The following is a 13,790-nucleotide window of genomic DNA, read 5'->3' on the forward strand; positions in this document are numbered from 1 at the left end:
GGTGTACAAATATCTCCAGTCCCTGCTTTCACTTCTTTTGGGTATATAGTCATCCCTTGGTATCAACAGAGGATTGGGTCCAAGACCTGCCACAGATACCAAAATCCAAGGATGTTCAACTCCCATAGTTGGCCCTTTGTATCCACAGTCCCACATCTGTGGATTCAGCCAACTGCAAATCTTGTAGTACTATATATATTCATCAGAAAAAGAAAAAAATCTGTGTATAAGTGGACCCAGGCAGTTCAAACCCATGTTGTTCAAGGGTCAACTGTATACCTAAAAGTGGAATTGCTGGACCATATAGTCATCATGTTTAATTTTTTGAGGAACTGCCATACATTTCATTTTACATTCTCACCAGTGGTGCACAGGGTATCAATTTCTCCACATCCTCACCAACACTTGTTATTTTCTGTTTTCTTGATAGTAGCCTAATGGGTGTAAGGTGATATCTTATTGTAGTTTTGATTTACATTTCCCTAATGATTAGTAATGTTGAACATCTTTTCATGTGCTCATTGGCCATTTCTATGTCTCCTTTGGGGAAATGTCTTTCCAAGTCCTTTTCCCATTTTTTAAAAAAATTTATTTATTTATTTTTGGCTCTGTTGGGTTTTCATTGCTGTGCACGGGCTTTCTCTAGTTGTGGTGAGCGGGGGCTACTCTTCGTTGCGGTACGCAGGCTTCTCATTGCGGTGGTTTCTCTTGTGGAGCACGGGCTCTAGGCGTGTGGGCTTCGGTAGTGGTGGCACGTGGGCTCAGTAGTTGTGGCTCGTGGGCTCCAGAGCACAGGCTCAGCCGGTTGTGGCGTACAGGCTTAGTTGCTCTGTGGCATGTGGGATCTTCCCGGACCAGGGATCAAACCCATGTCCCCTGCATTGGCAGGCAGATTCTTAACCACTGCACCATCAGGGAAGTCCACTTCCCCTGTTTTTTAATTGGGTTGGTTTTTTTGTTGAGTTGTAGTTCTTTATATTCTGGATACTAATGCCTTATTAGATGTATGCTTTGTAAATATATTCTCCTGTGGGTTGTCTTTTCACTCTCTTGATAGTATCCTTTTTTTTTTTTTTTTTTTTTTTTTTTTGCGGTACGCGGGCCTCTCACTGTTGTGGCCTCTCCCACTGCGGAGCACAGGCCCCGGACACCCAGGCCCAGCGGCCATGGCTCACGGGCCCAGCCGCTTCGCGGCACGTGGGATCTTCCCGGACCGGGGCACGAACCCGTGTCCCCTGCATCGGCAGGCGGACTCCCAACCACTGCGCTACCAGGGAAGCCCTTGATAGTATCCTTTGATGCACAGAAGTTTTTAATTTTGATGAAGTCCAATTTATCAATATTTTCTTCTATTGTCTCTGTTTTTGGTATCACATTCATGAAAATCCATTTGTCTTTTAATTTATGAGTACTGGGCATATATCTTGGGATATATTTCTTTTCTGCCCATTGATCTCAAGACTAGGACCACTGCATATGCTACACAAGTTAGGAAACACAACAGCTCTGCCTAGGATCCTGGCTTTGAAAATTCAAGACTATCTGAGAGGGTCAGTAAAACTGCAGGAAAAGTATGTTCTGTAGGACCAGCAGGGAAGGCATAGCAGAACTGAGATTTTGCTCTCCTGGGCCCAGAAGTTCGTAGCTTTATTAGAAACATATATATATAGTTTTAACCCTGCAGAGGGATCATTCCTCGTGCTATAAAGGGATTACTTCTTATGGGTTATACTTAGTTTTAGTTCACCCAAATCCTACTAAATGAAGAAATGTAATGCTAGGATAATGGTACTGAACAAGTATTCCTCAAAGAGAAAGTAATTCTACTAGTGTATATTGGATCACATTATAAACTGAATTTCTAACCAGAAATTGGGTTTGATCATTTAATCAAAGGTAAAACATTTGACCTAAATGTAGAAGATTCTTATGCAAATGTGCAGAGGTGCAGAACATTATTAATTTAATAATGTTAAACCCCTCTCTTATGTGCATGTACATAACAGACATTGAATAAGCTTTTTTTTTTTTTTGCGGTACGCGGGCCTCTCACTGTTGTGGCCTCTTCCGTTGTGGAGCACAGACTCCGGACGCGCAGGCTCAGTGGCCATGGCTCACGGGCCCAGCCGCTTTGTGGCATGTGGGATCTTCCTGGACCGGGGCACGAACCTGTGTCCCCTGCATCAGCAGGCGGACTCTCAGCCACTGTGCCACCAGGGAAGCCCTGAATAAGTATTTTTAAATTAAAATAAACATCTGTAATTGTAGGACTTCAGTTCATTTTCTGGCATTTTTATTTTATTTTCCAGACATATTTGACAAATACCATTTAACTTTTTTTGGCAATAGACAATGTATCTTTATGACTAGTTTTCTTTATGTCTATTATGTACTACAGTGTAAGAATTATGGTGGCTAGGGTTAGGGTTCAGGGTTAGGTATGCATCTTACACCTGATGAGGTCCCTTGAATCAGAGGGGAATTGTGTGAGTGAAGATTGCTGCGCAGGTAGTATTCTTGTCTTTGCCTTTTAAACAAAGCTGATATGGATCACTATATATCTTCATTATTACCTAGAACTTATTGAATGTAAAGAATATATGAAACCTACTGTTGAATTATTCTCCTCCCTGATATTTGGTTCCTCTGCACAGTGAATTTCAGGAAATAATATATAATAAATGGCATTGATGGATACAGGAGTTGCAAGTCCTTTGTGATCTAGAGCAGAAGGAAACAGAAAGTAGGCACAGAAATATTCAGACTTATTCAAAGTGTTGTGGTTTTGACATGTGATGTTCTTTGGGTTCTTAGAGTCAGAGGCAGATAGTGATTTGAATTTAGTTATCTGTATAGTTAAATATTTATTAATTCTGCACTTTAAGAAAAAAAAAGTTTTACAAATCTTCTGATGAAAAGCTACTCTGAACTCTGGAAAGCAAAACCGCGAGATAACATTCAAGATGAGAGACATTCTCATAAGAATTAGTACGTGGGGGACTTCCCTGGTGGCGCAGTGGTTAAGAATCCGCCTGCCAATGCAGGGGGCCCGGGTTCGATACCTGGTCTGAGAAGATCCCACATGCCGCAGAGCAACAAAGCCTGTGTGCCACAACTACTGAGCCTGTGCTCTAGAGCCCGTGAGCCACAACTACTGAGCCCACGTGCCTAGAGCCCGTGCACCACAACTACTGAGCCTGCGCACCACAACTACTGAAGCCTGCGCGCCTAGAGCCCCTGCTGCTCAAGAAGAGAAGCCACTGCAGTAAGAAGCCTGTGCACCACAACAAAGAGCAGCCTCTGCTCGCCGCAACTAGAGAAAGCCTGCGTGCAGCAACGAAGACCCAACGCAGCCCAAAATAATAATAATAATAATTAGTATGTGGGAATATATAGAATAAGTTGACAAAGTAAAAACTGTGAGCTAATAAATCAGAAACATTCCAGAAACCTGAGTGTTTCTGGACTCTTTCCTATTGTTTCTCAGTCTCTCCCCAAAGCCTCTTGTTTTTAATCTCTTCCACAGAGCTACAGTAGCTCACTTTCTTCTCTTTCCTTGCTGCACATGTCTTCAGATTTTCTTTCTACCCAGGAGCAGTATTCAACAATGCATACATTTCATCCTATAATCTTTTCTCTCTTTTACTTCATACTCCTTTGTGCAACACAGCACCCCTGCTTAGGAGTCCAGAGTCCAGTTCACCTGTGGCTCAGGCCTGTGGTTGTGGCTTCCACTATCACCACCTGGTGGCAGTGTTTCTACACTGCAAAAGCAGAATTTGGGGCGGTACCAGAAAAAAAATCTTTGAATACTAGGTCTGCATATTAACTTAGGAGTTGCTTTCAATTCTCTTTACTCTTAAATGGTATTATACTTGGCATCATATTCAAAATGGTATCTTATTCATGTTTCGTATATTTAGCACAAAGATTTTAAAATTTAAGTTGAATGACAAAAAGGGAAATTTTAAAGTAATGATAGATATTAATGAAAGATCAAATATCCATTTTATATAATTTACACAATTGTTTATGTAATGCTGTTATATAGCCCAGTGTTCCCTTTATCCAGTTTTAAAGTACTAGGAATAAACTCTTAAATATTCACCGATGTTAAGAATACCTTAGCTACAACATCCCTGACTAAGTAAATAACAGTTAGTGGATTATCAGTCTTAGAAAATTCCAGTTTTGTGATATGTGAAATTCAAATAACTATAAGAATCTTTATGATGTTTCCTTCAGGTGAAATTCCTAAGCAGGTTAAAGTGAAAAAATTGAAGAACCTAAAGACTCTGGATTCTAAACCTGGTATTGACTTTTATTAATTTTTAAAACATATACTATATGGGTAAATGGGTCATACTGCTTACCTTATTTTCTTTTCTTTACTTCTTAGGAGTTTATACTTCTTATAAGCCATATCTAAATAGAGATGAAGAAATCATGAAACAATTGCAGAAGGTGATTACTTGCTCATATTAATTTAAATTTCCTTACTCAGGTATGCAGTATCCAGTAAAGCAACATGTGCTTTATGTACAATAATATGAAAAGAAGTCTTTCTGCACTCTGGACTTTGAACCAAAGCTTCATGAAAATCAGGAGACTAATGTAGCAGCAATTATGGGCTAGAAATATGCGACTGCAGCTACCAATCTAGTGCCAATCTTTCTGAAAACTTAAGAGTTACAGTGAGAAAGTCGTGGACTGTACTATGAGGTAGCTTAACACCTAATAGGATAGTTGGCATTTTTTGGAAAATGTAAATATTATTAATACAACAAGTATGAAATAAATATAGTCTTTGTTGTGAGCTAATATTTTAAAATATGGGATGAATGTCTTATATTTTGCTCTAAGGATTTTTTACAGGATATTGCACAGTGAACTTCACATTATATTACTTCAAGATGAAGTTCTTGGGTTTTTTTCCTATCAAGTAAAATACATATTTACATATCAGCTAAACTTCTATAAGCATTCATTATTTTGTATTCTCTGACACTAGAATGTAGGTTCTCATTTTTTTCCTCTTTTAAGGGTGTACAACAGAAGCGTCCTTCTGAGGCTCAAAGCGTTATTCTCCGACGTTATTTTTTGGAACTGACACAAAGCTTCATCATTCCATTAGTAAGTTAGCATATGTATTTGCTTAATTTAATGATTTGTTGAAGGGCACATGAATTTTTTTTCATCCACCAAAACCTTATCTTAAATTGTTTTGCTTGCTCATGTGTGTAGTGATTAAAATAGAGCCCTTTGCAAGATACCTGAACTCTTTGTTCTGGTATTAACTGTGTAATTTGGTAAGTCACTTTCTTTCTTTGACCCTCAATTTCTTTATCTGTAAAATGTGGCTGATTACACTTTTCCTAAAGACTTTTCAGGGTTGTTGTGAATCTTAAATGAGATAATTTTTGTGAAATATTATATAATTATTGAATTTTGCACCTTAAAGGGTTCTACTGGAGCTTCTTTCTCTGATGTTATTTATTTATTTATTTATTATTTTTTGATCGGTACTTTTTTTTTTTCTTGTGGTACGCGGGCCTCTCACTGTTGTGGCCTCTCCCGTTGCGGAGCACAGGCTCTGGACGCGCAGGCTCAGTGGCCATGGCTCACGGGCCCAGCCGCTCCGCGGCATGTGGGATCTTCTCGGACCAGGACACGAACCCGTGTCCCCTGCATTGGCAGGCGGACTCTCAAACACTGTGCCACGTGGGAAGCCCGATCTGTACTTTTTATTTCATGCTAAGAAAGTCAGATTGTGTTCCCAAAGCAGATGGGGAGGTTTTAAGCTGTGATGTTGTATGCTTATATTTCCATTTTGTCTGAGGTATCAAGACAAAGCTTGAACTGGTTGAAGGAGGCATTGGGGTAGAGATGAGGTTGAACATTTTAGGATTCTATTATTAGTCCAGCATCCTACAATAGTACCTATTCCTTGCAGAGCATACCCAAGACTTCCAATATTACATTCCCAGGATACTGTGCAGGTGAAAAAACATGTTTACTGATTATACTTTCTAAAGAATTAAATAGCAACTCCCTAGGATCATGGTCTGGGCTAAATAGATTTCACTGGGAAGAAGAACTTCACTATGCAGAGCTAAGCAGGTGCTTTCTTAAGACTGCAAGCACTGGCGCTAGAGGCCAACAATTTGTTTAATCCTCCTAACAACTCTATGAGGTAGCTGCCGTTATCATCTGCATTTACTATAATGGAAAGAGCAGAAATTTTGAAATCTGATATTATTTTCTTGAGCACAATTTGATATGATACCTGTGAGAATGTAGTTCTGTGATGTAGTTCCCTTATCTGTCTTGTTCATTACCTTTTCCTCAGTCTGTCACATGGTAGCACTCAATAAATATTTATGAAATAAATGACTAGATGATGTAGTTATTTTTTGAAGTTCAGTGGAACCTCATGTTAACTTACTAAAAGTTATGCCTCACAGTATAAGGCAGTACCATGATGTGGTCCTAGTCTGGAGACTGCATCAGAGAGAGACTCATGTAGTTGTTAATGTAATCTATCTAAGAATATTATAGGAGGGCAGTCTGGAAATCTTTGCTCTTATACTTCGGGAAGAAATATTCTCTCTTAGTCTATAGATGTCAATTTATTTTGTTCTATTTAAATCAGCTTGCTTAAGTAAGTGAACTTTACTGTAGTGCTTAATTAAGAGCATGGGCTGAAGTCAAGTAGACCTGAATTCAAGTTCAAGCTGTGTGAACTTGGGCAGGTTACTTAGCCTTTTGAAGCCTCAGTTTGCCAGTAATACCTGCCACAAAGGATAGTTGCAAGAGTTAAAAGAGATCACGCATGTAAAATGTTGAGTACATTTTCTGGCACACAGTTACTCAATAAGGTTAATTATTATCATTAAAAATAGGTATTTCTGGGCCTCCCTGGTGGCGCAGTGGTTGAGAGTCCGCCTGCCGATGCAGGGGATACGGGTTCGTGCCCCGGTCTGGGAGGATCCCATATGCCGCGGAGCGGCTGGGCCCGTGAGCCATGGCCGCTGGGCCTGCGCATCCGGAGCCTGTGCTCCGCAACGGGAGAGGCCACAACAGTGAGAGGCCCGCATACCGCAAAAAGAAAAAAAAAAAAAAAAAGGTATTTCTTTGGATTATCTGGGATTTAGTTAAATTTTTATTGAAAGTCTGACTTCTCAATTCAATCTAAATTTAGTGTATCTATTGAGACGAGTGATGGTGTTGTTGATGTCCGTTGAAAGAGCATATGATGAAAAACTTGGAAGCCCCCTTTTTTTAAGTAGGTCAGTTTAAACATTTTTGAAGACTCTCTGGGTAAGAACACCTAACTTTGACTAACTTTTTTTTCTTGGACTTAGGAAAGATATGTGGCAAGCTTGATGCCTTTGCAGAAAAGCATTTCTCCATGGAAGGTATAAATATATTCAGTTAAGTTCCTATTTGAGTTGTCTAACTGCAGTTAACTTCTGTGAATATATCCATTTTTAATTTTTAAATACAGTATGTCATGTTTTCTAGAGTCCACCCCAGTTAAGACAGTTCCTTCCAGAAGAATTTATGAAAACACTTGAGAAAACAGGACCTCAGCTGACCTCTAGAATAAAAGGCGATTGGATTGGACTTTACCGGTTGGTCCTTTTTTTTCCATTTCATCCATCTATAGAGCTTTATTTAAAAATGAATCAAAAAACTGGGCTTAAACATATTCTTTTTTTTTTTTTAATTTTTTGGCTGTGTCGGGTCTTAGTTGCGGCATGCAGGATCTTCATTGCAGTGTGTGGGCTTCTCTTTAGTTGTGTCATGCGGGTTTTCTCTTCTCTAGTTGTGGCGTGGGGGCTCCAGAGCGCGTGGGCTCTGTAGTTGCAGCGCACGGGCTCCAGAGCTTGTGGGATCTGTAGTTGTGGTGTGTGGGCTCTCTAGTTGAGGCGTGCGAGCTCAGTAGTTGTGGCGCACAGGCTTAGTTGCCCCGCTGCACGTGGGATCTTAGTTCCCTAACCAGGGATTGAACCCTCGTCCCCTGCATTGAAAGGCAGATTCTTTACCACTGGACCACCAGGGAAATCCAACATATTCTTTTTTTTTTTAAATTACATTGTTTCACATGGTTCTCCTAGCTATAGGTAGAAAAAGTATTGAGGAGAGGAAGTTAAGTCATAATCAAACTTTGCTTTTTAAAAATTTATTTTTATAGGCATTTTCTAAAATCTCCAAATTTTGATGGTTGGTTCAAGACCCGGAGGAAGGAAATGACCCAGAAACTGGAGGCACTCCATCTGGAAGCTCTTTGTGAAGAGGTTAGAAAACAGCGTGTTTGTGTGATGATTAACAACTATTGAAAATAAAGTTATTCATAGAGGCTGAAAGGTTATATCCATATCCACTACTTTATAAATAGTAATAGCTAACTTTTCCAGATCATGTACTCTGTGCCAAGGACTGTGCAGGTGCTTTAAATGGATAATGTCTTTTAATCTTCATAGTTCACTGAAGTAGGTGTGTTATGATCTGCGTTATGAGACACTTGAGGATTATAAATTAAGTGATTTGCTTCAGATCACATCATTGCTAAGTAGTGGAACCAGCAGTGTGCTCGAGCCCACTTGCACTGGCTCACAAGAGCGAGCCATGTGCATCTCTTCCCAGCTCTGTATTCAGTGATCTCAGGTTGGTAGCTTGCAATCAGCTACAGAGGGAGAATTACACCACAGACACTGGCAAATGGTATAAACCAGGAACTTTTCCTAAGAACCAGTTGTCAAGTATTTACTAGCATACCACTGGATGGAGTTAGAATTCAGATCCGAGCAGTCTAACTCAACATCTTTTCCACCATGCGTTATTCACCTTTCCCAGTTATTAATACATTTTTCCTGTATTTGGACGTTTTCATATTCTATATTTTGTCAGCAGACTATTTTAAATTAAGCTACTTTTAAAAATATAAAGGATAGTCTCAATTTGTGTTTAGCTTGAGGTGAGCTAGCCTCAGTGTTAACTTTCTAATCATAAACTCTCAGTGACTGGTTTTCAGAGAAAGAATACCATGAAGGCAACCACAAATAAGCCCAGGAAGAGCTTACTTGAAGATGCAAAGTTTGTATCCAGTAATATATTCATGTTCACAATTATCTTGATTTGTTACTTGATGTACCTTATAAATTACTCACTACTTAGTGGGGTTGGGGGTTAGTATCGTACCTTAAGTTCCAATTTTGTTTTTCTTGATTGATCTAAAGGGCCAGAAAGGAATTTCTTCCATTGTTGTTTTTTTTTTCCCGGTACACGGGCCTCTCACTGTTGTGGCCTCTCCCGTTGCGGAGCATAGGCTCCGGATGTGCAGGCTCAGCGGCCATGGCTCACGGGCCCAGCCGCTCCGTGGCATGTGTGATCTTCCCGGACCGGGGCACGAACCCATGTCCCCTGCATCGGCAGGCAGACTCTCAACCACTGCACCACCAGGGAAGCCCCTTTCCATTGTGTTTTACTTCTGATTATTAGACAGTCATTTTGGCTAATGTCAAAAAGTATCTGATTCACATTGTCAGAATATCATGTACAGAATTATACTATAATACTATGTCTGGGTTAAATACCCTGTTCTCCTTTTCCTTCCCGTCCTTTCTTCCCAGTAGCCTTGCCTATTGAAATAGAACAATTTGAATATTATTTTGAGTATTTACTGATTTGAGATTTGTTTATTCTTCTAGGACTTACTTCACTGGACCCAGAAACACACAGAAGTAGAAACAGTAGACCTTGTATTGAAGCTAAAAAACAAGCTGGTATGTAGCCAAAGCAGCCAAAGATCTGTGAAGTTATTTTGCTCTTATTTGAGGTGATAGCTTTGATGTCACAGAAGTAAATTTTTAAATGAGAGGACTTATGATTGGTCAATTGATGGTAGATCTGACTGAAAATACTTCATCACTCAAGCAAATCATAATGAAGCCATGTATTTTTTTAGTTATTTACATGGAGTGTAATGAGCTTTACAAAAACCATTGTGACTTATATTTAATACCACATGGTCTGCATTGATATTATCTATTAATTTACATGAGGTCTTTTTTCGAGCTCAGCAATTGTATTGTTAAAGTGGCATGTTCTTTGCTTTTTTATAGATTCTGTAAATTCTGGTCTCAGTCTGAAGTTTCCAAATCTTTGACCATTAAAACTGTTTATTTAGAGAATACACTGTATTAATACAGCCTCAAAAGGTAATTTAAATGCTTCCAAATGTTCCTTATATAGTTGCAGGCTGATCGAGAGCATTTACCTGTGAAACCTGACACTATGGAAAAGTTACGGACACACATAGATGCAATTATTTTAGCATTGCCAGAGGACCTACAAGGCATACTGCTCAAAACGGGCATGACATGATATTTGCCAGGATTTTCCAGCCAAAAGGATTGTACACCATGAAGCATACTGACACTTCAACCAGACGCCCAAGATCTCTCGGAGCGGAAAATAGCCGTGAATGCTAGCTACAGGGTTGAAAGACTATACTGTATAAACAGACCTTTTTAGTGCATTAGTTTTAAAAAAAAATGGATATCTGTGGTGGTTCCACTTTAATACTGAAACACCGAAAGGCATTTCTATATTTTTAATCATGTTCTAAAGTGCTCTTATGAGAGACCTGTGGGGCCATCAGTTTAAGTGATTCCAAACTGCAGTGCTGGCATTGCAGATATTTTTTTAAATTGGTGCTTCTCTGCCCAATCATGGTAAAACTCAGGGGGATATAAAAATGACATTCACACTGGCTATCTTCTTAAGAAGAAGGAAAAGACTGAACTGTCAGACTGTAGTTAGGAGTGATTAATGCTTTTGTAGTGCCTTCCGTTGTCCTATGTGTTTCACAAAGCCCAGCTGCTAGTCTTGAAGCTTTTTCTTAACTTGATTATGATACGTAGTTTTTTATAAGGCATTCTTCTGAGTAATCATTGCTTAAAAATATGTTTTTTGCCTCCCATTGTGTTCATTATTAGTGGCATTGGTGTTTTTTTTTTCAATTGTCATATAGGTTTCATTTCATTATTTTCTATACCAGTTTCAAATTTAATCTCAGTTTCACCAAAGGGAAGAAGACATCTAGTATTAATTGTGGAAGAGTTTATTTCCTCTTACCCTTTGCTAATTGGGCCCAAGTTAATTAGCTTGTCTGTTTTTTAAAGGCATTCTAATTATAAACCTCATAATCAGCTACTTTTTTAAACTGAACTATTCTTATTTCAAAGGCATTTTAAAAACTTTTATGTGATAGTCATTTGAGCGATTATAAGACTGATTTCTAGCATTATTTGTTTGGTAGGGTTTTTCCCCCCCAAATTAATATTTCTCAGAATACTTTCCCTACTGTTGTTTGACATGGAACTTTTGCCTCAATCACTGTTATAGCTATTTTTTTGTCATTGTTGTTTCTGTTTGTTTCTGTTTTGTTTTGTTTACACTATACTACCTTGCCAAAAATAGAAGATTGTGGTTTGGTAGAATAAGGTTCTTTCGTTAGTGTTTGAATAGGAGTGTCCTGAAGAAGCCACTGTTTAAAATAGGCACACATGACATAGCACATATGTAAATAGCTGTGTCTTGAATTACCCTTTACATATCCAAATTTAGTTGTAGGTTGTAAAAGAAATGGCTTCAGGAGCTATCTCTTATTCTCTGTTAATGTAACTCTTAAGGGCACTCCTGACCTAAGAAAGGGTCCTTGGTGTTTGTAACTGTGGTCTTCTATCCAAATGTGCCCTCTTCTCATGGATACAAGTCTCTTGAAGCATACCTCAAAGTCATGGAGAGAATGTGGCATTTGAAAGAAATCATTTGCCTTGAATCACATGAGTTATTTTGTGAAACAACAGTTGTCCTCATGGAAAAGGGGCAACTACTTTTATATGCTAAAGTATTTCATATCTTCCTGGGAAACCTTATTTAGGTATAAATGGTCATCTTATTATTTTTCAAAAAGGTGTATTTTAATAATCTAACAATTTATACGTAGTTTGTGACCAGAGTTTGAAAATTGTTAGTGTCATATCAAGGATCTTTTAAATTATACCACTACAGGATGTATCATTTCAACTTTATTTTGCACAGCTAAAGAGAAGCAAAGGATGCCAATTAGCATAATAATGGTATCTTCATATTTACTATACTTAACAAAAAACCTAACACATGTTGAAAACCATATCATACTTACCGGGTTTATCTATTAATTTCAAATTATGTACTTGTAAAAATAACTTAAAATTGCATTGGGAACCTGAGAAAGACTGGTAACTTTAATTTTTTGTGTGATTTTCAGAGCTGTCTTTTTTTTTTTTTTTTCCCCCGGAGGAGACATTAAGATCTAAAACCTGCCATTTAATGTGTATCTTCACCAGCATCAGAAGGAATCACTGCTTTCAGGGTGTTATGTAATGCCTAGTGCCTTCTGTTTTCACTGAAAGGGGTTTTGAGAAGGCATTTATGGTCATTACTGAAAACCTAATTAAAGGCCTTGGATTTTAAAGCCCTTGGATATCTTGTATTATTTCTGAGTAAGATTGGAATGCTTGAAAATATGCAGAGTAAGTGAAACCTTTGCATTATGGGATTCCTTTTAGTTTCTAACTTATTTTTAAAATTTAAATGAAAACCTTCCTCTGTTTACTTCATTATGAACAGATGAATAGTCCATTTTATTAACAGACAGAATTAAGTGATTTCATATCCTTCCTACCAGTGTCTTGATTTTTGTGAAATGTTCTGATGAAAAAATTTTAGCTTAATAATCTAGGTATTATTAGATTCTCCGCTTGCTACCTTTTCTTTTCTAACCTTAAATCTCAAATTACTTTTATTTCTTCCTCTTCTTTTTTGAAAGTAGCTAGTATATAATACTGTTCTTTAGATTTTAATTTATTTTTTAATAATAAAATATAATGGATGTTACTCCTTTTTGAAGTTACTGGGTAATATCCTTCAAAGTATACTGTAAAATATATTGGTACATTTAGAAGAGATGCCATTAAAATTTGTCCTTTTGTTTTCACTTGCCCATAACTTAACTCACTTGTTTTTATATACCTGAATTTTACTTTCTTCTTTTAGCATAACTTGGGGGAAAATTTTTAACTACTAACTTTCTAATATTAGTCCTTTAAAAATAGATAGTTGAAGAAGGCAAAAAGCTTCTCTAATTATGGATGAATGTCATTTAAATAACAAAATATGTTAACTCATAATAATGACTAAATTATCACTAATAACTTGATATCCCTTCATATATTGAAGATACGGTACTTATATGCCATCTACGACTTGGTTGAATTATGGTATTTATTATTATATCAATAGAAATTAGCATTTGTTAATAGAGCTCCGAGAATTTTCCTTGTTTTTTTGAAATAGATAAAGCATTTGATACAAGGTACAAAATCATGATTGCTAAAATATATCCCACATCTAACCAGTTTTTAGAAAAGCAGGTTTAAGGTTGATGATTAGTTAATGAAATAGGTTTATGACATTTATTTTGCAGTTATAACATTGCCTATCTCATTATGCACAAATGTTGAGAAAAAAAAGATGGCAGTAGAATTCTGCTATATCCTACTCTCCAGTGTTATTTCTGGACTTTTGAACACCAGCCTTTCTCTGTTACCCATTACTTGAATACCACGCTATGCCTTTCTTCAAATTAAGATTATTGTTGTCTAATTCTCATAGGTTTCATTCTGTTTTACTAGTGTTAACACTAGGCTTGGGTTCTGTTTAAATTTTTTAAAAAGTTT

General features: G+C 37.7%; 1 protein-coding gene across 2 annotated transcripts in view; it reads left to right on the forward strand.

Moving 5' to 3' along the window:
• DENND6A (DENN domain containing 6A) overlaps positions 1-12,526 on the forward strand; it is a 52,979-nt gene extending 40,453 nt beyond the window's left edge. For both annotated transcript variants that reach the window (XM_082638762.1, XM_082638763.1), the window contains exons 13-20: positions 4,246-4,311; positions 4,400-4,464; positions 5,044-5,133; positions 7,365-7,418; positions 7,525-7,634; positions 8,198-8,300; positions 9,714-9,788; positions 10,258-12,526. In XM_082638762.1, the coding sequence (XP_082494888.1) occupies positions 4,246-4,311; positions 4,400-4,464; positions 5,044-5,133; positions 7,365-7,418; positions 7,525-7,634; positions 8,198-8,300; positions 9,714-9,788; positions 10,258-10,389 (695 nt within the window). In that variant the 3' untranslated portion in view covers positions 10,390-12,526. The remainder of the gene's footprint in view (positions 1-4,245; positions 4,312-4,399; positions 4,465-5,043; positions 5,134-7,364; positions 7,419-7,524; positions 7,635-8,197; positions 8,301-9,713; positions 9,789-10,257) is intronic.
• Positions 12,527-13,790: the final 1,264 nt, after the last annotated feature.

This window comes from Mesoplodon mirus (assembly GCF_964341445.2).
Source record: "Mesoplodon mirus genome assembly, chromosome: 12".
NCBI classification, from domain to species: Eukaryota; Metazoa; Chordata; class Mammalia; order Artiodactyla; family Ziphiidae; genus Mesoplodon; species Mesoplodon mirus.